A 26,998-nucleotide genomic window follows, 5' to 3' on the forward strand; every position below is an offset into this window, starting at 1 on the left:
AGTCGTCGAGGGTATCATCAGTTGAGTAATTAGTCCCTTGGAACTGACATAATATTTTACAATCTTTTCTAAAATTCACCGTCCATTGCCGAGTTTATGAGCTTCGGTCCTTGCTTGGAGGTTAACAAGTAGTATGAACGAAAAATTTCGTTCATTACGTTAGTCCACAGTTCAAAACACATTTGACGTCAATGAGTGATCAAGGGCAAGTAGTTAAATAAAAAAGGGGTCAAGGGCAAGTAGTTTAAATAAAAAAGGGTCAAGGGCAAGTAGTTTAAATAAAAAAGGGGACAAGGGCAAGTAGTTTAAATAAAATTTAAGGCTCTAAAGAGCCTGTGTCGCTCACCTTGGTCTATGTGCATATCAAACAAAGACACTCGTCAACATTGTAGAGGAGAATAGACTTCATGACAAAAATCTCTATTTTGTTGATCTTGTATTACTGATCTTTTAGTCTGTTTAGTTTCTCTATCTTCTTTAGTTTTTTGCTCAAAACACAAAAGAGGGTAAAAAAATCCTCATTTAAGGGCAATCACTCCTATGAAGAGTGACCGTCTACTAACTGTATCGGCAAAATTTGACTTTTTGATAGGTCTTGCCTTGCTGATAATTTATGTGATTTAAAGTGTTTATTTATCTATTACAATTTAAATCATATAAGGCATAACGGGAAAAAAAATTTTCTCTCTAAATATCATAGTTTTCATGGTAATAGGTAAAAATGGGAAAAAAAATGGTAAAATTTGTCATTTATGGGCAATAACTCCTATAAGAATTTTAAGAACAGTTTTGACATATATAAATTGGTAGAGCTCATTATTCTGAACATTTTTGTCCCTTTCAGATTTTCTCTATTTATAATGGTTCAAAAAATAATAGACAAAACTTGCATTTTACCCCTATGTTCTATTTTTAGCCATGTCAGCCATGTTGGTTGGTAGGCTAAATACTCCAATATTGATTGTGGCCAAGTTTGGTTAAATTTGTCTCAGTAGTTTCAGAGGACAAGATTTTTGTAAAAGATAACAAAAATTTACAAAAAATGTTAAAAATTTACTGTAAAGAGCAATAACTTCTTAAGGGGTCAATTGACCATTTTGGTCATTTGACTTATTTGTAGATCCTACTTTGATGAACATTATTGCTGTTTACAGTTTATCTCTATCTATAATAATAATCAAGATAATAACCAAAAACTGCAAAATTTCCTTAAAATTACCAATTTAGGAGCAGCAACCCAACTAACGGGTTGTCTGATTTGTCTGAAAATTTCAGGGCAGATAGATCTTAACCTGATGAACATTTTTATCTCAGTCAGATTTGCTCTAAATGCTTTAGTTTAAGAGATATAAGCCAAAATCTGCATTTTACTCCTATGTTCTATTTTTAGCCATGTCGGCCATGTTGGTTGGCAGGCGGGGTCATCGGACACATTTTGTAAACTAGATACCCCAATGATGATTGTGTTTAAGTTTGGTTAAATTTGGTCCAGTAGTTTCAGAGGAGAAGATTTTTGTAAAAGTTAACGACGACGGACGACGACAGACGACGGACGACGGACGCCATGTGATGAGAAAAGCTTACTTGGCCTTTTAAGCCAGGAGAGCTAAAAAGGGGTTAAGGGCACGTAGTTTAAACAAATAATCTGAAGATGAAATAAACCTGATAACCTTAGTTTATTTATAACAAACTTTAACTTATTAAATGGAAATTCCTAAGCTTCGGATGATATCCTTTTTTGGTGGGGTTCCTCTTGCTCAGTCTTAAGTTCTCGATGTGATGTTTTCTATACTGTTGTTTGTCTTTTAATCATTTTTCGTTTTTGTCATGAAAATTTGGTATGTTTTATTCGCATGGCGGGTAATGCGTGCATAACAGGAGACGCTTGCCCTTCGACGCACCTGGTCTCGCTCTTTTGGGAGTTCATGCGATTTTCCTCAGTTTTTTCTCTTGAACATCGGTAAACTTCTATCGCCTTAATTTGCCTCTTTTTAAAGTTTTTGTTTTATTTACAAAAGTCATTTACAAAAGAACACTACGAATCAGAGAAATTAGTTATCAAGTTACCGTACATTGATTCTCTTGACGGAGTCTTGTGTTCTTCAACAACAATTAATATGCCTTGTTATATTTATGTACCTTTTTTTAAAGTTAAAAGAATGCCGGTATTGAATTTTCATTTTTGTTGGAAATTAATTGTCATACTTAAGTTTATGATCTCTCAATCTCTCGATCACGATTTCACCTGATTTTGATAAAAGGTTCAAAACTGATTTCATATCTAACTCAACCTGTTGGCACTAATTTGTACCGGAAGGAAGTATTACACGACTTTAACATGGAGTTTTTTAAAAAGTTTTAATTTATATAATTTATATTTTTGGAGTTCAATATCAGCATATGACAGATGATGTATAGGCTATCATAATAACAAGGTACTATCTGAGGGTCTAGATGGGGTTTTCAGTATAGAGAATAATAAGGGAATTACTAAGTGCAGGATAAAGGTAAAAAAAAAAATAAGAAAAGAGAAAATGGACTAAAAAATCAAAGAATAGAGAAGGGTTCTAAAACATAAAAATAGTGGATAATGGGTAAAATATAAAAAAAAAATTTGAAGTCGGAGAAATTCACTTCTCGTAATAAAAGCAAAAAGTAAATCATGTATAGCTACTTTTTCAGCGTCTGGTCATCACTACAGAGTAGAAGCTCGCCCCTTTATCCAACCAGGAACTTAATACCGTACCAAATGAAAGTTTTATTGTAATTGTCACTGTATGTAGGGTTACATTTTGGATAATAAAAGTAACATTGCAAGTTACAGATCACAATCAAATAAACTTAAAGTATACTACTGAGGCACGGATCCAGAAATTTTTAAAAAGGGGTTCCAACACATGCAAGTCATATAAAAAGGGGGGTTCCAACCATATATATGATAGGAAAGCATATTAGTTGTCAAAAAAAAAGGGTAACACCCCTGGATCTGCCACTGTACTATTTGAAATCATGAAAGGCAAACTGTATGTCTTTAGTTCTAAAGTCTAATGAATACTGAAAGCGCCTGAATCTATATGCAACATTAAAATCATAATCAACAATGACAACCATCTTTCACACATCAAGTTAATTAGTTTGTGATCAGGTTTGATACAGATTCAATTAAATAAAAAGAATTTAATCTAATGACAACATAAATATTCCATGTCGACCCTCAACAATAAAATGTAATGTTTGCTTTCGAATTTGTTTTATTTTAAAGGTTAGTCAGTATATAAAAACCTTATATTTTTCTTTTCGAGCTTTGAATCGATAACACACAAATAACTGTTACAGTTACATATACACATTCTTCAAACGGTTTTCAAGCGATGTTAAGTACACATCGTGTATACATGGTATAGTTGTGTTGTAAATCTCTAAACCGTAAAATAAAGAGCAGCCATGTGGAAATTCTAGTCGGATGATCAGGTAAGTATTAAAATTGTTATAAACTTTCTCGTAATCAGAATTCTTTTGACTTTCTAGCATGATTAATGTGCTACATATTAATGATTTAAGGGTTTATCTATAGCAACGTCAACTCTTTGTTCGTAGAACGATAAACTTTTTATCTAAACTGATTTGTGTACCGTTTCAACTGCACAAAACACGTGCGTCTGTATTAATTTTTTGTAAGAATAGTGATAGAGCTCCACATTACAATATTTATATTCGTCGATTTACCTGTACGTCTGTTAGTCCGTCCGAAACAAACGTACGCTTTCATAATGAATAGCAACTTTAATAAGACATGGTCATTGGAAGATATAGGGATTTGGAAGAAGCGTATTGATTCTTGGGTCAAATGGTCAAAGTTCAAGGCTGTTGTTACTATTTAGCAGATAAAAAAAACTTTTCCGATTTTCTTGTGTATAGCATTCAAACTTTCATATTAAACAAATCAAATCAAATCAATTTTATGTTCATTAAACATTTACAGTATGTTTATGGCTATATTTTATCACTTAACTTTGCTGTGATCATAGGTACTTGGGAGACAGGACAATTATTTTAGCCCTCCCCCTTTGTTTTCCAAAATCCGTTATTTTTTATGCCCCCGCTGTAGCGGTGGGGGCATTAAGTTTTACCCTTGTCCGTACGTCCCAAAATTGGTTTCCGTTCTCTAACTTGAGTTTGCCTCAACCAAATGTTATGAAACTTATACACAATGCTTATTATCACAAAACACAGGTCAAGTTTGAATTTTGGTGGCGTCACTTTAACCGTTCTAGAGTTATGCCCTTTATAAATGGAAAAATTGCAAAATTTTTAGTTTCCGTTCTCTAACTTAAGTTTGCCTCAACCAAATGTTATGAAACTTATACACAATGCTTATTACCACAAAAAACAGATAAATTTTGAATTTTGGTTGGGTTACTTTAACCGTTCTAGAGTTATGCCCCTTTATAAATGGAAAATTTGCAAAATGTTTAGTTTCTGTTCTCTAACTTAAGTTTGCCTCAACCAAATGTTATGAAACTTATACACAATGCTTATTACTACAAAACACAGATCAAGTTTGAATTTTGGTGGCGTCACTTTAACTGTTCTAGAGTTATGCCCCTTTATAAATGGAAAATTTGCAAAATTTTTAGTTTCTGTTCTCTAACTTAAGTTTGCCTCAACCAAATGTTATGAATCTATACACAATGCTTATTACTACAAAACACAGATCAAGGTTGAATTTTGGTGGCGTCACTTTAACTGTTCTAGAGTTATGCCCCTTTATAAATGGAAAAATTGCAAAATTTTTATTTTCTTCTAAATATCAAGTAATTTTTAAAATTGGAATTATCTTCCTTTGTCCATGATTATAGTTGAATCAACTACAATCAATGCTTTATACAATGCAATGTTTAATTTTGACTTCCACTGATAAAAAAACACAGATCAAGTTGAATTTGGGTAGTGTCACTTTAACCATTATTGAGTTATGCCCCTTTATGAATAGAAAGATTGCAAAATGTTTAGTTTCCATTCTTTAACTTAAGTTTGCCCCAACCAAACATTATGAAACTTATACACAATATTCATTACCACAAAACTAAGATCAAGTACACATTTTTTGTTTCCGTTTTCTAACTTTAGTTTGCCTCAACCAAATGTTATGAAACTTATACACAATGCTTATTACTACATAATACAGATTATGTATGAAATTTGGTGGCGACACTTTTACCATTCTTGAGTTATGTCCGTTTATAAACATAAAAATTGCTGAATTTTTCGTTTCCGTTCCCTTACTTTAGTTTGTCTCAACCAAATGTTATAAAATTATACACAACCATTCAATAGTTGTGCGTGTTTACAAATAGACAAATTACTGAATTTTTAGTTTATGTTCACTTCTTAAGTTAGCCTCAACCAAATGTTATGAGACTTACACACAATGCATATTACCGCAAAACTCAGATCAAGTTCAAATTTGGGTAGTGTCACTTTTACCGTGGAATTGTTGTCTTTTTACCAATAAAAAAATCAAGCTTGTGGGAAAAATATCAAGAAAATGTTATAAACACTTATTAAAGTGATTACATTTTAACTTCAAAAAATACTTGTTTCAGTGATTTTAAAAAGTCTGTGTGAAAATTTTTAATATTACACAGAAAAAAATCACTCGAGGGAGTGATTCTGAAATCACTTGTTTAAGTAGTACCCCTGACTGGTAATAGCTTTTTAGAAAATATTTATTACAATTTCGACTTTTTCACCAATATTATTGGATATATCGGAACCATACATCAATGCGTAATTCGGGAAGCATAGCCTGGTTGGCTGTACCAACGTTTTCACCAATACCCCCAGGACATATGTTATGCAGAGCAGTCGTGTCTCCAATTTGACTTAACTAATTGTCTTCTTTTTTAAAGTCATATGAAACAAGTTTCTGATCATTTTAATGTGTAGGAATTTATTGTATCAATGCATGCATATATTTTAAACTCTATGCACGTTTATACATTTATTACGAATCCATAACGTATAATAACAAAAATTCATTCATTGTCGATCGAAAACTTTGACTGATAATTAACTTTTGGGTTTGAGTGCCGAAGTTTACCGATCGCAACCTTGTTATAAACATCAACACAGAATCATGGAGTACGTGTAAAAAATAAGTGAGATGACAGATCGACGTTATTGGTTGTTTTTTTTTTACATTTTCCAGACGTTCGCATTTATTAACTAAACTTTGTCATAGCTGTTGATAAATCGGAATTGGTGAATCAGTTTTTTTTTCTTTCATTAATACTGTTCCTTCCACATTTGTTTACCTTTTCTTTCATCACTGGTTTCATTTGCACTTGCAGTGTGTGGTCGCTGAATTTCTACTGAGATGGGTCATTGTTAAGATCACTGTATACGAAAAAGCTGTCTGCGAATAGGAGTACGAGAAGACAATCATTCAATAGCAGTACATTTCTGAAGATTTTGATAAAATAAATGATTTTTGTTTTTAAAAGAAAATATGTACATGTTTTTATAGTAAAATTTAGCCACTCAAGTATATATATAAAACATATTCAAGTTTAATATAAACATATTTTGAAGTATGATATCACATTTATTACATCGTGAGATCTAGCTCTCTATCAATTTATAAAGGTTAAATATTCATGATCATATGCTTTGACAACTTTTATTGTATCAACATTTATTGTAAATTCTTTATGTAAATATAACATTTTTCATTTACTAGTATATTGGTAAGCCATGTGAGTTTAATAGAAAAAAATGTATGGGGTATCCATCCATGACACAAAATAAGTATATACACAACAACAAAAATACACAAAAAGCAAAAGAATAGCGATTTTATTGATTTTCTTCATCGTAAAGTCACAGTTAGGCCTTCATCACGGAGCAAAAATCTCACATTACTGCAAATTTAAGACGGCCCCTAGCACCGGATTGAGCGGAATTTTTTGCAAACTGACGATTACGCTCCAACTGTGAATTGAAGAACAAAACCACGGAGTAATATCAATAAAATAAATCTGGCAAAGAAATCAAACATTTACTTTTAACACTTAAATCAAGAAAGATTTGGGCCAACAATTGAAGATAAATTCTAAGTACAAGATATTTTTATTAGCATACTATAGATTTTACTTTTGTCCCCCTCCGGACTCCTTAAAGAGTTGTTGCTATGATTCTTTATGTGCAGAGAGCCTGACACTCTCTATACACAAGGCATCGGATTTAACGTCCCAAATCTGACCGGACGTGGCTGCGTACTTGTACATCCCACACAGCCAAACGGACGCACTACTTTTGCAAGGGTTTTACTGCCTGTCGGAAGAACACTATATTTCTATTCCCTAATCACCCTTGGGGACAAAAGCTCGAAATACACTTTATAGTGTAATCTATGTTGAACTTCCTGCTGTACACCTCTTTACTGTACACTCATTTTTATTCATCATTTACACTGCGGCAGGGTACATTTTGCTACGTAATACCAATCTTGTATATATAAAATCAATCTACTTTATTATGGCAGTTGTTTTTCACTTGTTCCGATGATTGATAGTGCTTGGTTTTGTCAGTTTTCATGGACTTCCCATTTTTAATTTGCCTTTGAGTTCGCTATTTTTGTTATACTTTTTTATGCGTGTTTTTTCGAAATCAATTGAAATATTCCGACTCAATCAGCTCTAACGGATGAAGTTGGGGACTGTTTACTTGCATTTCAGTAGCGTTCCCGTGAAAGTAAATACTTACCTGCGATCGAATACATTAATTTTACTGAATTTAACCAAACAAATTAAAAAAAAAATAGTACATCCATGCGATAGCAATTTCATTCTCAAATTGTATTGAATTTTAAATCTATGTTTTTCTGTTCATATATAGATTTTAAATGGGAGAAGAATGCAGCGATGACACAGAATCGGTGACTGAATCAATACGTCATGGTAAGGTCAAACCTCCTGACGGCGGATGGGGTTGGGTGATTGTATTTTCTGCTTTCTTGATCAACGTGATAACTGACGGATGCTCCTATTCGTTTGGAGTATTGTTTGTATTTCTTTTGGATTATTTTCAAGAATCTAGGAGTACAACTGCATGGATCGGATCAGTATTTTGTGCTGTTCCTTTGCTATGTGGACCAATTGCCAGTGTCGTTACTAACCGACTTGGTTTTAGAAAAGCGACTATAATTGGTGGACTGATTACTGCCATAGGCTTCATATCAAGTGCCTTTGTCCATTCCGTAGGTGCTATGGCGGTGACATATGGTTGTATAGCCGGTTTAGGTATTTCGATGCCTTATTTGAACTCGATTGTTGTGGTTGCGATGTTTTTTGAAAAGAAAAGGACGCTAGCTACAGGAATTTCAGAATGTGGCGCCGGCATCGGAACGTTGATTTTCGCTCCTTTATATGAATATCTCATTATGTCATATAGTTGGCGTGGTGCTGTCCTAATTATTGGAGCTATTTCTTTAAATATTGTAGTCTGTGGTGCTGTCTTTAAACCTCTTGAAGGTACCCAAGAATATATAGATGTTCAAGATTCAGACTGTGTTGATAAAGTATTTACTGAACAACAAGATCAAGCGGATGATGATGGTTTACTTACAATTAACGGTGGTGTTTTAGTTGCAAATTCTCTTAAATCGCCAGACATTTATAAGTCAAATCCTAGTCTCGTTTTGGAATCTAATTCAGTGTTAGGGGAGTCTGTTGCCACTTCGCCGTCTATAGTCAGAGCAGCTGTTAGCTGTCATGATCTCCGTGAAACTACAAAGACTCCATGCAAACGAATGAACAAACCCCTTATTGACATTTCAATTTTTACAAATGCACGTTTTGTTATGTTTACTCTCTCCAGCATTATTCTGTATTTTTGGTATGATGTGCCTTACGTATTTACTGTAGATCGAGCTAAGAATTTTGGCATTACAGAAAAGAGAGCTGCGTATATGGTTGCCGTAATCGGAATCTCACACACTTTAGGGAACCTGCTTTATGGTTTCCTTGGTGACAGAAAGCAGATAAATCGACGATATCTATATAGTGGAAGTTTGTTATTGACAGGTGTAGTTTTAACTATAGTTCCATTATTTACAACGTTTCTTCCTTGCACAATACTTGCCGGACTATTTGGACTCTTGTCAGCTTCCGCTGAAGCACTCACTTCCGTAATAATTGTGGACATCTTAGGAATAGACAAACTTACCGATGCGTATGGAGTTGTAATGTTTCTTCAAGGAGTGTCTAATTTAGTCGGACCACCAGTAGCGGGTAAGCTTAATAAAATAACAAATGCTGCAAGCGTAGTTAATTTTTTTCACTACTGTCTACAACACACCTTTCTTTTTTTTTTCCCTTTTGATCAGATAACAAGGGAGCAATTAAAAAAGACATAACGAGTTTTGATTCATTGATTGATTGATGATAACTGTACGCCGCAGCATAACAAGTTTTGAAAACTACAACCACATGTGCACTCACTGATATAAAGATATATTTTAAATGTAATTATGTTGATCTGTTTCTCCTTCAATAATAATTTTTAAGCTAGGCGCAATGAGCTTTTTATACCTTTATTTATTTATTTCAGGATGGTTATATGACACGTCTGGTAGCTATGACCAAACATTTTATTCCGCAGGCAGCTGTATCGGTATTTCCGGTATCATTGTGCTTCTTACATCCCTCATAAAACAGAAGAAAGGACCGCGCCAAAATGATTAGATTTTTACAAGAATGCAATCAGTCAAAATGAGTAAAAATTCTTGAGAGACAAGAACCAAAGGGATTGCAGAAAACAGGAAACAACCGAGTTAAAATATTTGAATAATTCTCGATAGTACTATATATGCAAATCAAGCCGCAACATATTTTTAAGCTCAAATCCTTATCAATTTATAATATGATCAGAGTGAGAGAGCTTAATATAATGTCTCCAGTATTTCTATTTTTTATTTAATGAATTATTTTTTTAATCCTTTAAACATTACGTTGCAATTATATGACAAAGTTATGCAAATTCAGGAAATTTATTTTTTAATGTTTTAAACATTATGTTGCAATTATATGACAAATGTTATGCAAATTCAGTAAAATTTTATTTTTTCAGATGTATCAAAATTCTCAGTCTTAATCTGTTTAGCTATCAATGTCTGGCCTTTATCCTATAATATGAAATAAGATTCCGATCATGAAATACATGTAATATTATCTATAAAGATTCGTGATTTCATGCCGAATGGAAATTTCAAAAAAAATAAATAACAAAAAGTGATAAAAACCTTTAAAGAAAAACAAACAGAACACAATACACAACAAAAAGAAAATTAAAGACGGAACAACACGAACCCCACCAAAAACCTGGGGTGATATCTTATGCTCCGGAAGGTTAAGTAGATCCTGCTCCAAATGTGGCACCCGTCGTGATGCTCATCTAAGGACAGATCTGGTGATAAGTCTAATTCGGTAGGTCACATTCAAGGAAAAAAGGACGGGATTGTGGTTACGACAATTTGAACATAGCCGTCGTCATTTGTGAAACAAATATATATTCCATAACGTTCAACCAACTCGTGATGGCGTTCGTAAAGTGAATGGCTATTTGGAAACACTGTGATGCTATTACTCTTGCTACATGGAAAATATAAATCTGTTGATAACTTGATTGGCATTCAGTGGTAATTTGTAGTTATACACGATTACGTGTGACGGTATTGTGCTATACGACACTTTCACGTCTATTTTATTGTCAGGTTTATGTGACATAGATATTCTGTAACGGCGAACCAAGTAGCGATAGGGTCTGTAAAACTGTCGCAGATATAACTTCAACTAAATCATTTAGAGCACTATAAAGTTCACCTGTCAGGATTTAAAAAGGTGTTTTTTCTTTATATTGAAGAAGCTTCTGTCAAAGTTTCATATTACATTCCAGGTGAATGACTTAAAAAGTAAAATAGCAAAAATACCGAACTCCAAGGAAAATTCAAAACGGAAAGTCCTTTATTAAATATTGATGACAAAAAATTCCTAATTGCATCTTATATAACTGCTCTAAAAACTCAACTCCTTTTATCAGTAAAATATGGAATAAATGGAGATTTATTTCACTGGATTCTGTTTTTTTTTTATCATAAAATGATTCTGTTCATGTTTCGTGAAAATCCGTGAAGGTTTGACGAAGTTGTTGATGTATGGAAACTGTAGCTGCATGTGCACTGCAAAAAATCTAAGTCAATTTATCAGAAAAATATCGAAAATTATTTGCAAAATTTACACTGTGTCTAAACTACCCCGGCAAAAAATGTTTGGACTCAATAGTATCTAATATCCGGGACGGTGACGGACCATCAACAGATAGAGAAAATGTATGCTTTCTGTTTGTTTATTTGTTATTTTTAAGATATTGAAGAATAGAAATACACATAAACCTATTTTCGATTGTGAGATGTAATATTTTCTACAACCGTTCTAGATTAACGGAGAAATAAGTAAAAAGGCAAGTCAAAATGATGATTTGAGTGAACCCTGCCTCGAATTTGTTTAATATCTCGATAAATTGTGCACATTGTACGGACAGAAAGGTACGAAAAGAAAGATATTAACATGGAGATTACAAGACTAGTCACTTTGAGCACCTCAAAAGTTGTACTTCTGTGCATGGAACGAAAGAAATGGGTCATGTCAAAATTAAAGGAACCGGTTTTGTCTATGTGTACGACCCGGTTTCGTCTTAAAAATTTCCCAAAGCAGGACCACGTTTTTCATAGAAAATAACGCATAATCGAATTACTAAATTAAAATCCGTCGTTCAATAGGAGTTTGATGGACTGTTGGAAAACAGTTTTTGCAGAGGACAGCTTATCATTTATTTGAATCCGCAAACGCTTGAATTCCTGCTTTATCGGAAACTTTTTTTTTTAATTTTGCTTTGTATATAAAAACGAATACTTTCACGGCGAAATACAAAGAAAAGAAGGTTGTAACGCAATTTGAGGTTTAAGCTCTCTATTGGGTTTTTTGTTTTTTTTTTTTTTAATTTGAAAAAAAAATGTTATGAACACTAAATGTTTATCATAAAGCAAGAGAATAAGACAAATGTAGATGCATGAATTTTCATGCAGCGCAATGGATCACAATATCATGCATTACAAATCTGTCTACTCTTCCCTCTAACTATTATACTTAGTATAAATTAGTAAAATAGTATCAGGTCATTCAGAAAATGCAATACTGATTATTTCATTAATAATTTTATAAATAAACGGTTCTATATCTCTCCATAATGTTATCATTATCGTACTTTGCTTTATATTAAAGGGATATTGGTCAAGTTTAAAATTGTCAATATAACAAGGGCGGATCAAGGACGATTTTATGCTGAAAAAATTATTTATAAATCGTAAAAAACATGATTTAAAAATCTTTTTTTGTCAATAATGGGGACGTTCGCACTCTACGCCCCCTGGATCCTCCACTAATAAATGATATAAAATATAACTATATCGTATACCATCTTAAAGTTTTATAAGAATCGAGAAAACAGAGACATCCGCCAAATTGGATGTATGTAAATTGGATTATCATGTTTATTTTCAAAATTCACATTGGTATTTTAGTGTTGTCGGAATGCGAGACCAAGGGATGCAAATTCGTGGCGGGCTGGAATATATGTATAAAATAGCAAATAAACCCAGACTAATAATTGGTGTTGTTTATAGCAGTTGTAACAGCAGATGAGCTTTCATGAATAAGCTCATGAAATTACGTAATATTATAACCAAGTTGAGTTTATGACCCTCACCTGAGTAAACTATCGTAAACATGGCGTACAGTATAGAAAAACACACTAGCTTTACTCTTTTGATAAATTGATATGGTGACACAATCATACCACATCTTCTTATTTTTAAATCATTTCGTGTTAAGGTATAGTAAACAAACATACATTCATAATAAACTACAAAAGATTTAATGTAAATGCATACTATAAATAAGATAAATGCGTAAGGTATACGTATAACATTAAAAAAAAACGTGTACTCTCTATTCCGAAAAGTTCCCGTGTAAAATAAATGTTAACACGAAGATGTGTTTTATAATAGCATATATATTGAATTCTTTTAAAGGAGAATGTTCATATCCGTGTTAAGGTTGCTTTTCATAATTTGTGGTTTTCAAACGCAACAAAACCGGGTCCTATACAAAGACAAAACCGAGTCCTTGTAAAGTAAACAACATTGACAAAACCGGGTCCTTCCATTTTGACATGACCTATTTCTTTCGTTCCATGCACAGAAGTACAACTTTTGAGGTGCTCAAAGTGACTAGTCTTGTAATCTCCATGTTAATATCTTTCTTTTCGTACCTTTCTGTCCGTACAATGTGCACAATTTATCGAGATATTAAACAAATTCGAGGCAGGGTTCACTCAAATCATCATTTTGACTTGCCTTTTTACTTATTTCTCCGTTAATCTAGAACGGTTGTAGAAAATATTACATCTCACAATCGAAAACAGTTATATGTGTATTTCTATTCTACAATATCATAAAAATAACAAATAAATAAACAGAAATCATACATTTTCTCTATCTGTTGATGGTCCGTCACCGTTCCGGATATTAGATACTATAGAGTCCAAAAATTTTTTGCCGGGGTAGTTTAGACACAGTGTTTTAGCTCTGGATACTTTATTTTGATCATAAAAAAGTTTCTGTACAAACTTCAGACAATTTCAAGAAGATTACAAATTTATTTATGTTTAAAAAAACTTTAAACTACAGACTGAATCTAAATGTTGCCGCCGCCGACGACGACGACCGAATGTAGGATCGCTCTGTCTCTCTTCCTCGACAAAATGTCGCAAGATTAGAAAAATAGTTTGTACTCAATAATTTAATTTGATAAATTTTTCAGCAGGGTTATGTTCCATTATCAACTTACGTTCATTTTTCAACAGAAATTAGTTTCTATCAACACCGAAATTCAAAGAACAAAATGACGACAGTTCGGAAACAGGAATAAGAGAGCTCGGCTGGAAAAGTGGAAGTTTAGAAAGGAGTGTAGCACCGCCTGCTTACACAATCAAGAGAAATAACTTCCGATTGTATTTCTATTTTTGATGTGATAAATTTCCCACATATTTCCAGCCAAAATGTCCGACACACAAAATGACAAATTATTGGACAACTACTATATGCTTTGAACAAAAACAAATGCATCACGATTCACGAATGAATTGAAATACAACAGAAATAATAGTTCTACTTATCGTTTCAAATGATATTGAATTAAATCATGGCCCTGTTAACTGTCCAATATCAGGAAATAATTCTACACTATGCGTAAAACCTATCACATGGGACGACAGAGAATTGTTCGTGACGATACAGTTATTTCGTGGTAATGTATTATGTGTGAATGTCCAAACTACTCATTATTCTGTAACTCACTAGTCATCAACACTTCCAATCACTTCAGCATTTTACCAGACACATTTCCCGACAGGCCAACTCTGAAACGCGAAATCGCAGACTGTTCACACATTTACTCTAGATAACACAAGAAAATACAAGCCTAAGACAAAACCCCTAAAATACTACGCATGGTAAATGTAAATTCTATGCAATCCATTTAACAATGCAAGGTCAACTTTACAATATGCTTGATAGTACGAAACCAGGCATCATATTTGGGATAGAGACAATGATTATAGCAATTAAGGCAACAGGTACGTAAATCGGCAATCTCGTGGATTTTTATGAAATTTTGCAAGCAAGTTTGAGCATGTGGAAAATCAAATGCATATGAATATCGAAAAAAATATACAAGGAACTTTTATACTTACGGATATATAGCAAATTGAATATTTTGTCAAAAGAATTTAAAAAGAAAGTCTATGTATAAAATGTGGTATGATTACCAATGAGACAACTCTTCACAAAAGATCAAAATGACACAGAATATGTACACGGTTTTTTAAATTGATATTAAAGAGGCACTATCAATTGAATAATTCGACCTCATTGGATCCGTATTTATGTGACCTTCAATTGAACCCCCTCAGCTAGAAAAAGTTAACGCATCAACTAGGCATGTTCAGCTATTAAAAGGAAAGGAATGTCAGCATTGAAGGTGAAACAAGATTAACCCATTTGGTTGACTGATTCGATCCACATAAACTCATTCTTATACAGGTAAAAACGATGATAAATACATTTCTTTAACCTATGATATGAGATCAAACATACCTAGAAAAATCCAATTGCACGTATTCGCTATCTATTTATATATACAATTATGTTTATATCGGGTTCTATGACCGTCGGCAGTCTTCGGAGGTCATCTCGATGGTTAATTAGATGACACGAAATGCAGATACATATTATCGAGTCAATCCATTGTAAATTGTTTATTTTATCATTTTTAATAGTTTAAACATACATTTTAGTATGTTATGAATCAAATATGTGAATTTGGGTCAAATCGGTGAACATGAATTTGACAAATAATGTCCTTTTAAAACTTAGCCATTCAAGTATATAAAATATATTCATTCAAACATGGTTTCCTCTAATTGCTTATATCCACTTCATTTGAACTTTGGTGGATAGTTGTCTCATTGGCAATCATGCCATTTCCGTATTTTTATATAACAACAACAAAATTGAATTGTAATGTTATTTTAATGACACACATTATCTAAAAATGTTTATAATTATTGATCATATGATGTGACAGCTTATATTGTATTAACATTTAAATTTTGTATGTGACAGTACATTTTTTCATTTAAATTGCTAAGTCATGTGACTTTAGATCTTTTTTTAGTTTGGTAGGAACCATATTGAACGGTCATTTTGATTCAATAATTTTTACGGAACTGAAACAACCAAAGGAGTAAGTTCCTTAGATTTTGATGTTTTTTATTCAGGCTAAAATATTACAAATTTCACTCTGAAATAGTTGTATACAACTATTAAAACAAAATAACTTCTTTTTGGCACATCACATTAAAAATGACGAAGAAATTACCCCTCAAGTATTCATTATTTGTGTTGAAACGTCAGGTGTGGTCAAATTTTCAATAATTCTTAACAGTTTTTAACATAATTTACTTTGGTCACTACCCCGATCCAGAAAGTCTTTATGTCTAGGGATTCTATATCATAATTGACAATTTTTGGCTTCAGAATATTTTGGATCCTAGGTTGCGGACTAGGGCTTCCTCTCAAGCTTTCAGGTCCGAAAAATGAACAAAAGTATCGTTTCTTTGACAATATACCCAACATTTGCTGATTTTAACGCCCAGAATGTACTCTAATGAAGCGATTTGTTCAACCTAGTAGTAAAGCTACCAAATTATGGCAATTCTGAAGTTTTATGATAAAGTTGAAATTCAAGGTCAGCTTAATAGTACCAGGCTTATAATTTAATACGCCGACGAGCGTTTCGTCTACATAAGACTCATCAGTGACGCTCAGGATCATATACCAATTCATTGGATGTACTATTAATCTGATATTCATTGCAAATGATTAAGAGGAATACCTAACACACATCTTTCCTCTACTCTTCACTTACCATTTCTAAAATCATATCATTCCTTTATCAGGTTTCTTGATTACAGAATCCTTATTTACGCTCCTTCTCAAATTTTTCTCTTAAAATTTGTTGTTCAATTCCACATTTCTTTTCATATTTAGAAATCTTGTATACCCATCAAATTGCAGAAACACTATGTTTACCTTAATAAAAACAAGAATAACAACAACAAATACGAAAGCTCGATTGCTTTATTGTTGGTTTGCTTAACGCCCAGTGGCAAATATTTAATGTATGTTCAAAACGAGAACAAATTAACAATAAATACCATTAGTGGGTCCTTAAATTGCAGAAACACTATGTTTACCTTCAAATAACAAGAATAACAACAAATACGAAAGCTCGATTGATTGATTGTTGGTTGCTTATCGTCCAGAAGCAAATATTTCATGCATGTTCAGGACGAGAACAAATTTACAATAAATACAATAGGGTGGTCCGGACGTTGCTGCGTTCTTGCACATCCCGCACAGCAGAACGGACGCCCTACTTTTACAAAGGTTTTACTGCTGGTCGGAAGAAGACCAATGTCACCATACTTGTATTCCCAAATGACACTTGGGAACAAAAGCTCGAAATACACTTTATAATGTAATATTTGTTCCTGCTGTACACCTCGTTACTGTCGACACACAATTTTATTCATCATTTACACACATGACGGCAGGGGACATTTTGCTACGGTATACCAATCTGATATATAAATCAATCTACTTTATTCGTGTTATTTCAAAATCAATGGAAATATTCCAACTCGTTCTGTTGTAACGGATGAAGCCTGTAACGGAACGTGTATATTTATTTGAACTTAGCGGTCCCAGTGAAAGTAAATTGAAAGTAAATACGTACCTGCAGTTCGAACGCATTAATTTTACTAAAAATACGAAACAAATAAAAAAACACAAAAAAAAAAAAAAAAACAGTACATCCATTTCATACCAGAAATATGTTTCATTTATTAACCCATGTTTTTCTGTTTATGCATATATATCGATTTTAAATGGGAGAAAAAAGCAGCGATGAAACAGACCCGGTAACAAAATCAATACGTCATGGTAAGGTCAAACCTCCGGACGGCGGATGGGGTTGGGTGGTAGTATATTTTCTGCTTTCATGATCAACGTGATAACTGTCGGATGCTTTTGTTCGTTTGGATTATTGTATATGCTTCTATTGGATTATTTTCAAGAATCGAGGAGTTCAACTGCATGGATTGGATCAGTATTTTTTGCCGTTCCTTTGCTATGTGGACCAATTGCAAGCGTTGTTACAAACCGACTTGGTTTTAGAAAAGCGACTATAATTGGTGGACTGATTACTGCCATAGGCTTCATATCAAGTGCCTTTGTCATTCCGTAGGTGCTATGGCAGTGACATATGTTTTTATAGCCGGTCGGGGTATTTCGATGCCTTATTTGAACTCGATTGTTGTGGTTGCGATGTATTTTGAAAAGAAAAGGACCCTTGCTACAGGATTTTCGGAATGCGGCGCCGGCATCGGAAACTTGATTTTTGCTCGTTTGTATGAATATCTCATGATGTCATATAGTTGGCGTGGTGCTGTCCTGATTATTGGTGCTATTTCTTTAAATATTGTAGTCTGTGGTGCTGTCTTCAAACCTCTTGAAGGTGCCCAAGAATATATAGAAGTTCAAAATTCAGACTGTGTTGATAAAGTATTTACTGAACAAGATCACGGTGATCATGATGAAGAATTACTTCCTATTGACGGTGATTTCTTAGTTACAAAATCTCTTAAATCGCAAGACATTTATAAGTCAAATCCTAGTCTCGTTTTGGGGTCTAATTCAGTGTTAGGGGAGTCTGTTGCAACTTCACCGTCTAAAGTCAGAGCAGCTGTTAGCTGTCATGATCTCCGTGAAACTACAAAGACTCCATGCAAACGAATGAACAAACCCTTGATTGACATTTCAATTTTTACAGATGCACGTTTTGTTTTGTTTACACTCTCCAGCATTGTTCTGTATTTTTGGTATGACGTACCTTATGTATTCAATGAATACCGAGCTATGAATATTGGCATTACATATAAGAGAGCCGAATATATGGTTGCCGTAATCGGAATCTCGCATACCTTGGGAAACTTGCCTTATGGTTCCTTGGTGATAGGAGGCAGATAAATCGACGATATCTATATAGTGGAAGTTTGCTATTGACAGGTGCAGGTTTAGCTATAGTTCCATTATTCACAACTTTTCTTCCTTGCACAATACTTGCCGGACTGTTTGGACTCTTCTCAGCTTCCGCCGAAGTACTCACTTCCGTAATAATTGTAGACATCCTTGGAATAGATAAACTTACTGATGCCTATGGAGTTGTAATGTTTCTTCAAGGAGTGTCTAATTTAGTCGGACCACCAGTAGCGGGTAAGCTTAACAAAATTTGCTACAAGCGTAATTTAATTTATTTCACTATTGTCTATAAAACGCCGGTTTTTTTTCTCCTCTTGATAAAACATATAGGTTCTTGGCCGTGGGGACATAACAATTTGTATTAGCCCTCTCTCTTTTTTCCAAAATCCGTTATCTTTTGGTTATCTTTTAATTTAAATTGTTTTCACGTTTTCTGTATTATGTGAACATAAATATACTAGAAATAACTTGTATTTGCTACTTACTATAAATTTCAAGCGGTCACTGATAATATATCGAAAGTAAACTTGGAATCTATAGTAAATAGCAAATACAAGTTATTTCTAGTATATTTACGTTCACATAATACAGAGAAACGTGAAAATAATTAAAATTAATAGAAAACAAAAAAATAACGGATTTTGGAAAAAAGGGGGAGAGCTGAAAAGAAATTGTCATGTCCCCATGTACAGTCCCGTACCTATGGAGAAAAGGGGAGAAGATTAAAAGTTGCAATTAAAAAAAGACATTAGTCAAAGACAAGACCACACCATAGTCCAATGACCGGAATAAGTACGCATAGACAAACAGCAGTTCATATAACACAAGATAGAAAATTAAATATTGATCAACATACACATGAATTCGGGGAACTGATATGCACCGGAAGGGTAAGCAGTTTCGACCCAACTAGTAGCACTAACTATAAGTTTTAAATTTATTTCTCTAACTGATTAAAAAAATAATTACCATCGGGTTCAATTTTTAGATGAATCAACAGAGAAATGTCATGTTAGTTAAGTTTTGATTTAAGTGTGCTGACAATATACATGACTGAAAAAAATGTTATGTCTTACCGTGCTTATATATAAACATTACGTAGAAAAACCACACCTATAAACTATATGGTCATTCGTTCAAGCCGTCCCATTTTTCAGAACCTACCTTATTTATTATGATTCAAACTTAAATTGTTGTCATCTTGATATGCATATTTGAACATATTTTCAATTCTTAATTTCCACCAGTCAATCGAAATATCGAACCACGTAAAAAATGAAGCCGATGAAACATAATTTGTGTCGATTTATAACGAGTTTTGAAAACTACATTACAACCACATGTGCACTCACTGATATTTTAAATGTAATTATGTTGATCCTTTTATTTTTTAGGCGCGATGTGCTTTGTATACATATATATATATATATATATATTATATTTATTTCTTTTAGATTGGTTATATGACACGTCTGGTAGCTATGACCAAACATTTTATTCCGCAGGCAGCTGTATCGGTATTTCCGGTATCATTGTGTTCCTTACATCCCTAATAAAACAGAAGAAAGAACCGCGCCAAAATGATTAAAATATATATGGAATACAGAAAACAAGCATCAGTTACTGTATTCAAAATTTCTATCCATCACCTTTAGCATGACAATAACAATAAAAATTCTATACAAACTGTTAGACTAATTTTTATAATAACATTGAAGTGGAATTAAAGTCTTATAGGATTGCAAGTATGCTTATTTTATCACTTTGCACTTTCACTTCTAAACTGTGGTTTTCTTCAAATGTCTGACCAGTTGAACAGTTTGGTTTTATAAAACAAATTGCAATTTGGCCAGAATTTTGAATAATTGCAATAGGTGGAGAGCAACACTTACAGTCAAGTCACAGTAAAATGAGTAAATAATCCTGAGAGACAAGAACCAAAGGTATTCCAGAAAACAGGAAACAACCGAGCCAACATAATTGAATAATTCGATAGTACTATATATGCAAATCAAGCCGCAACATATTTTTAAGCTTAAATCCTTATTATTTATAATAAAAGCAGAGAGAGAGCTTATAGTGTCTTCAGTATTTCTATATTTTATTTGATGGATTATTTTTTGAATCTTTGAAACATTATGTTGCAATATTATGACAAAGTTATGCAAATTCAGGAAAATATATGTTTTTAATGTTTTAAAAATTAAGTTGCAATTATATGACAAATGTAATGTAAATTCAATAAAATTTTATTTTTTCAGATGTATCAAGATTCTCAGTCTTAATCCATTTAGTTTTCACGGTGCTATTAATGTCTGGCCTATATCCTATAATATGAACTAAGATTCCATTCATAAAATAGTATTATCTTGAAAGATTCATGATAACATGCTGAAAGAAAATAAAAAAAAGTAAAACTAAAAGTTATAAAAACCTTAAAAAACGGGACAAAGGAGAGGCGAAAGATTCCAAAACGGATATTTAAAATTACAAGTCGAAAACAAACTGACAATGCCATGGCAAAAATCGAAATCGACGAAAAGACAACCGAACACAACACACATCAAAGAAAACTAAAGACGAAGCAACACGAACCCCACAAAAAACCGGGGGTGATCTCTTATGCTCCGGAAGGTTAAGTAGATTCTGCTCCACATGTGGCACCCGGCGTATTGGTCATCTAAGTACAAATCTGGTGATAAGTCTAATTCGGTAGGTCACATTCAAGGAAAAGAGGACGGGATTGTGGTAACGACAATTGGAACATAGCCGTCGTCATTTGTTGTGAAACAGATATTCCATAACGGTCAGCCGACTCGTGATGGCGATCGTAAAGTGAGTTGCTCCGGAAACACTGTTATGCTAATACTCTAGTTGCATGGAAAATATAAATCTAGTGATAACTTGATTGGCATTTAGTGGTAATTTGTAATTATACACGATTACGTGTGACGGGATTGTGCTATACGACACTTTTGTCATGTTTATGTGACATCAATATTCCGTAACGGCCAACCAAGTAGCGATAGGGTCTGTAAAACGGTCGCAGAGATAACTTCAACTAAATCATTAAGAGCACTATACAATTCAACTTTCAGGATTTAAAAAAAAGGTGTTATTTCTTTATCTTGAAGAAGCTTCTGTCGAAGTTTCATATTATATTCCAGGTGAATGACTTAAAAATTTAATTCCCAACTGCATCTTGATATAACTGCTAAAAAACCTCAACTCCTTTTATCAGTAAAATACAGAAAAATGGAGATCTATTTCACTGGGTACTGGTTTTTTTATCATAAAAATGATTCTCTTTAAGTTTCGTGGAAATCCGTGAAGGAATGTGCACTGCAAAAAATCTAAGTCAATTTATCAGAAAAATATCGAAAAATTATTTTAAAGGGGCATTAGGTACGAGTTATACAAAAAAAACAAGAGTGCACACGCTGAAATGTCTCGCCTTTTTTACTAACCATTGATTTTATGTTGATAGTTCTAAATACAAAGCTTTACTACAAGTAACACATAAACTTAACATGATCCAAGAAAATGAGGTCAAGGTCAGATAAACCAAACGAGAAATACATGTACACCTTACAATCATTAAATAAACCAAACATAGTTGACCTATTGCTTATTGTTTCTAAGAAACAGTCTTAAACAAGAAAACTTAACATTGACCAATGAACCACGAAAATGAGGTCAAGGTCAGATGAACCATGCCAGACAGACATGTACACCTTACAATCAATTTAGGCATTAAATATAGTTGACCTATTGCTTATAGAATCTAAGAAACAAACACATAACCATGAAAACTTAACTTTGACCACTGAACCATGAAAATGAGGTCAAGGTCAGATGACACCTACCAGTTGGACATGTACACCTTACAATTATTCCATATACCAAATATAGTAGACCTACTGCTTATAGTATCTGATATATGGACTTGACCACGAAAACTGAACCTTGTTCACTGATCCATGAAATGAGGTCGAGGTAAAATGAAAATTGTCTGACGGGCATGAGGACCTTGCAAGGTACGCACATACTAAATATAGTTATCCTATTACTCATAATAAGAAAGAAATTAACATTACAAAAAATATTGACTTTTTTTTCAAGTAGTCACTGAACCATGAAAATGAGGTCAAGGACAATGGACATATGACAGACGGAAACTTCGTAACATAAGGCATCTATAAACAAAGTATGAAGCATCCAGGTTTTCTAGCTTCTAAAATATAAAGCTTTTAAGAAGTTAGCTAACGCCGCCGCCGTAGCCGCCGCCGCCGCCGGATCACTATCCCTATGTCGAGCTTTCTGCGACAAAAGTCGCAGGCCCGACAATAAAATATGATTTTTTTTTGTTCAATCATTAATGAAAGTGATATAGTGAAATACTAATTTGCTTTTAGCAGCCAATTTAGTTCAATTTGGTCAAAAAAAGATAAATAACATTGCTGATGAATTATTCACTTGCAAGTGAATAATTCAACCTGTTTGAATCCGTACTCATGTGACCTTTAATTTAACCCCTTAGCTGGAGATGGGTTACGCATGTATTCAGCTATTTAAAGGAAAAGAATGTTAACATTTAAAGTGAAAGAAGGATGAATCATTTGGTTGGCTGATTCGATCCACAAAAAAAATCATTCTAACACGGGTAAAACGATGATAAACATACTTTTTAACCTACTATATGAAATCAACAGACCTAGAACAATCCAATTGCACGTGGTCGCAATCAGTTTATGTTTATATTTATGTTTATATCGGGTTATTTGACTGTCGGCAGTCTTCGGAGGTCATCTAGATGGTTAATTAGATGACGTCTAGACAAAAGTACACACGAAATGTTGGTACATATTATCGAGTCCATGCAGTGTTAGTTCTTTATTTTAGACTTTTTGTAATTTTAAATACGTTAAGTATGTTATAAATCAAATATAAGAATTTGAGACAAATCGATGAAGATGAATTTGACAGCTAATGCCCCTTTAAAATTTTAGCTTTGGATACTGTCTCTTAATCATACAAAGCTTATGTACAAACTTTAGACAATTCCACAAAGGTGACAAAGTTATTTATGTTTTAAAAAAACCTTTAACTACTGATCGAATCAAAATGTTGCCGCCGCCGACGACGACCGAGTGTAGGATGGCTCTGTCTCTCTTCCTCGACACAATGTCGCAAGTTCGAAAAAAAAAATCGTTTGTACTCTTTGATCATTTAATTTAATACATTTTTAGCAGAGTAATGTTGTTTCATTATTACATTCATTGTCAAACAAATTAGTTTCTATCAACACCGGAATTCTGTTTCATAGCGTGGTCACCAATTTAAACAAAGAACAAATTGACGACAGTTCGGAAACTGGAATTTAACAGCTCGACTGTCAAGTGGAAGTTTAGCAATGTGTGTAACACCACCTTCTTATTCAATCAAGAGATGTCACTTCTTTTTCTGTTTTTTTTTATGTGAGTAAGTTACCACATATTTCCAGTCAAAACAGCAGACACACAAAACTACTATATGCTATGCGTCACGAATAACTTGAATCACAACTGAAACTGTTATTATACCTATCAATAGTTCTACTAATAGTTTCAAGTGATTTTGAATTAAGTCCTGGCCCTGTAAACTGTTCAAGACCAAGGAACAATTCTACAATGTATATATATATATATATATCCAAGTGGAACATGCGTCAAACCTTTCACATGGGAAGACAAAGGAATTGGTTGTGGCTAGCGTGGTAATGTATTATGTGTGAATGTCCAAACTACTCAACATTCTGTAACTCACTAGTCTTCAACACTCCCAAATCACTTCAATATTTAAGACACATTGCTTGACAGTCCAACAGTCAAACGCTAAATATCAGGCATGTTTATTCATTTACTCCAGATAACACCAGAAAGTCCAAGCCTAAGTCAATACCCCAAAAATATTACGCAATGGTAAAAAAAACTTCCAGTCCATTATACCATGCAAAGTCAACTTTACAATATGCTGGATAGTACCAAACCAGGCGTTGTATTTGGAATAGAGACAATAAACTCATTATAAGATACCAGGATTAAAATTTGATAAATCAGACGCGCGTTTCGTCTACAAGAGACTCACCAGTGACACTCGAAAGATAGATTCTAGCAATTAAGACAACCACATTACAACCTATACAGGACCGATAAACACATGCATAGTGGAGGGGTATTAAATGCAGTACCTGACAGCTTGCTGAGCTCACCTATAATATAGACATCCACTACAAATTTACCAACATACTGAATGACCAAGAGCTAACTCAACTTGATAAATGTATAAACAAAAATACCGAGTCCCAAGGTAAATTAAAAAAGGAGAAAGTCCATAAAAACTGACAAAATTAAACGTTAGACTATATCAACCAACGGAACGAGTTGAAACCAACTCATATTCCTTCCTTGGTAATTTCCCGAAGAAACTGGTGGGTTAAACTTGGTTTTATAGCCAGCTAAATCTCCCACTTGTTAGACAGTTGTTTATAGTTAAGTTTTATTGACAAAATTGGGCGGGTGACCCAAACAGACATAATTGATTATTATGACAATAATTGGGATCCAGCACATAAAACTGTGTCAGAATACATCACAGACATACAACACAGTTGACTATAAAATTCAAACAAACATACACATGAATATGACAAAGACACCAATAAAAAGGTGTTTATAGTTGATAGTACATACAGTCAATAAAAACAATGCCTTACTTGTATACAATTTTCCGATAAAGTATACATACAAAGGTAAAAAAAATGAAAACAACACTGTAAAAACCTCCTTAGTCCGAACTCTGGACCAACCTGCACCAGGAACTCCCAAAGTCAAAATCCAGATAGCTGGATACAAAAATACAAAGTAACAAACACCTTAGACTTTTTACTGCAAATCATCCATATAATTGTTTATATTGTTTATACTGAAGTGAACAGCTAGAATATACCATTTAAGTTATCACAGAAGTCAAGAAAGGTCTATTTAAAAAGATGATGGCAAAATGTGAAAGACGATCTTCAAAATATTCAATCCACAGTCAGAACACTATATGAAAAAATGCCTCTGTAAATGACATATTGAACCTATTTGTAATATCACTAGAAGATAGCTTTAATAGAAATAAACCTAACAGGGCGGTTCTGAAGAAAATAAATGTTCGTGGATTACAACAGATATAAGAGGGTTAATCAATAGTATACAGAAGAACAAATCCGTAGATAACTACACATAAAGACCTGAAGAGCAAAACCCAGAGAGAAATAAGAAAGTCATATTGGAAATATATAGACGACAGTAACACCTAGTAGTGAACATGACAGTAGAACTGACTGCATGAATCGGGTTAGGACCTACATAAAACACAAACGGTCAAATGGTAGAAATATACCACCACTCAAATCAGAAGGATTACTACAAGACGATCCAACTGACAAACCTAACATCCTAAATGCACGGTTTCAACGTTCATTGTGTTGTAAAAAGACCATAATGAAACAGTATTCCAGACATGAGGCAACAAGTCTGGTCAACATAACACAGCACCTTGGTATCACCATCCCAGTAGAATAAATAAAGGAATTACTAGTTGGTTTAAATCCACATTAAGCTGCTGGTCCGGATGTTTCCTCAAGGATCTTTTAAGAACTGGCAGATAATATAGTCTTTTTATTACAACTCCTTTTTTTAGAAATCTTATGACACAAGGATGATAACATCATTGTGGAAAACAGCAAACGTGTGATCATTATTAAAATAGGGGAAAAGTTCGAACCAATGAACTACAGGCTAATATCAGTAACCTGCATATTTATTGCAAAATAATGGAGCACATAGTTACAATCCTGATAAATACCAGATACTAGTTCTCTCTTTCAAAAAGAACAAAGCAGCAATATACTTCCTCCACAGCCATACTCTTGAACATCTAAAATCGGCTAAATACCTTGGGATAACACTATTCTAAAACCTAAAGTGGGAAAATCACATCAGAAACATATGCCGAAAAACTAACAAAACAATCGGATTTCTGAAAAAAGAATTCTTAACATCACAAACAGTAATATCAAGGGAAAAGCCTACATTATCCTTTTAAGACCAGCTATTGAGTATGCTAAAGCAGTAAGGAATTCGCATCCTCAAAATAAATGATAAATATAAAATATAAATGGTACAAAGA

The 26,998-nt window shown here is 33.4% G+C and overlaps 1 protein-coding gene and 1 pseudogene across 1 annotated transcript; both read left to right on the top strand.

Annotated features, from left to right (window-relative positions):
• Positions 1 to 3,319: 3,319 nt before the first annotated feature.
• LOC127707929 (monocarboxylate transporter 12-like) lies at positions 3,320 to 10,130 on the top strand. The gene is made up of 3 exons (XM_052212689.1): positions 3,320 to 3,471; positions 7,900 to 9,293; positions 9,613 to 10,130. The coding sequence occupies exons 2-3, from the start codon at positions 7,907 to 7,909 to the stop codon at positions 9,744 to 9,746; spliced, it is 1,521 nt and encodes a 506-aa protein (XP_052068649.1). The 5' UTR covers positions 3,320 to 3,471; positions 7,900 to 7,906; the 3' UTR covers positions 9,747 to 10,130.
• Positions 10,131 to 15,868: 5,738 nt separating this feature from the next.
• Positions 15,869 to 21,047, top strand: LOC127707930 (monocarboxylate transporter 12-like; annotated as a pseudogene).
• The last annotated feature ends 5,951 nt before the right edge of the window (positions 21,048 to 26,998 follow it).

Source organism: Mytilus californianus, unplaced genomic scaffold (assembly GCF_021869535.1).
Source record: "Mytilus californianus isolate M0D057914Y unplaced genomic scaffold, xbMytCali1.0.p SCAF_7, whole genome shotgun sequence".
In the NCBI taxonomy this organism is placed as follows: Eukaryota; Metazoa; Mollusca; class Bivalvia; order Mytilida; family Mytilidae; genus Mytilus; species Mytilus californianus.

Excerpts from the sequence above, each read along its gene's own strand:
- LOC127707929 (XM_052212689.1), top strand. The coding sequence starts at position 7,907 with ATGGGAGAAGAATGCAGCGATGACACAGAATCGGTGACTGAATCAATA. Across the intron at positions 9,294-9,612 it reads AGTCGGACCACCAGTAGCGG|GATGGTTATATGACACGTCT; the intron begins GTAAGCTTAATA and ends TATTTATTTCAG.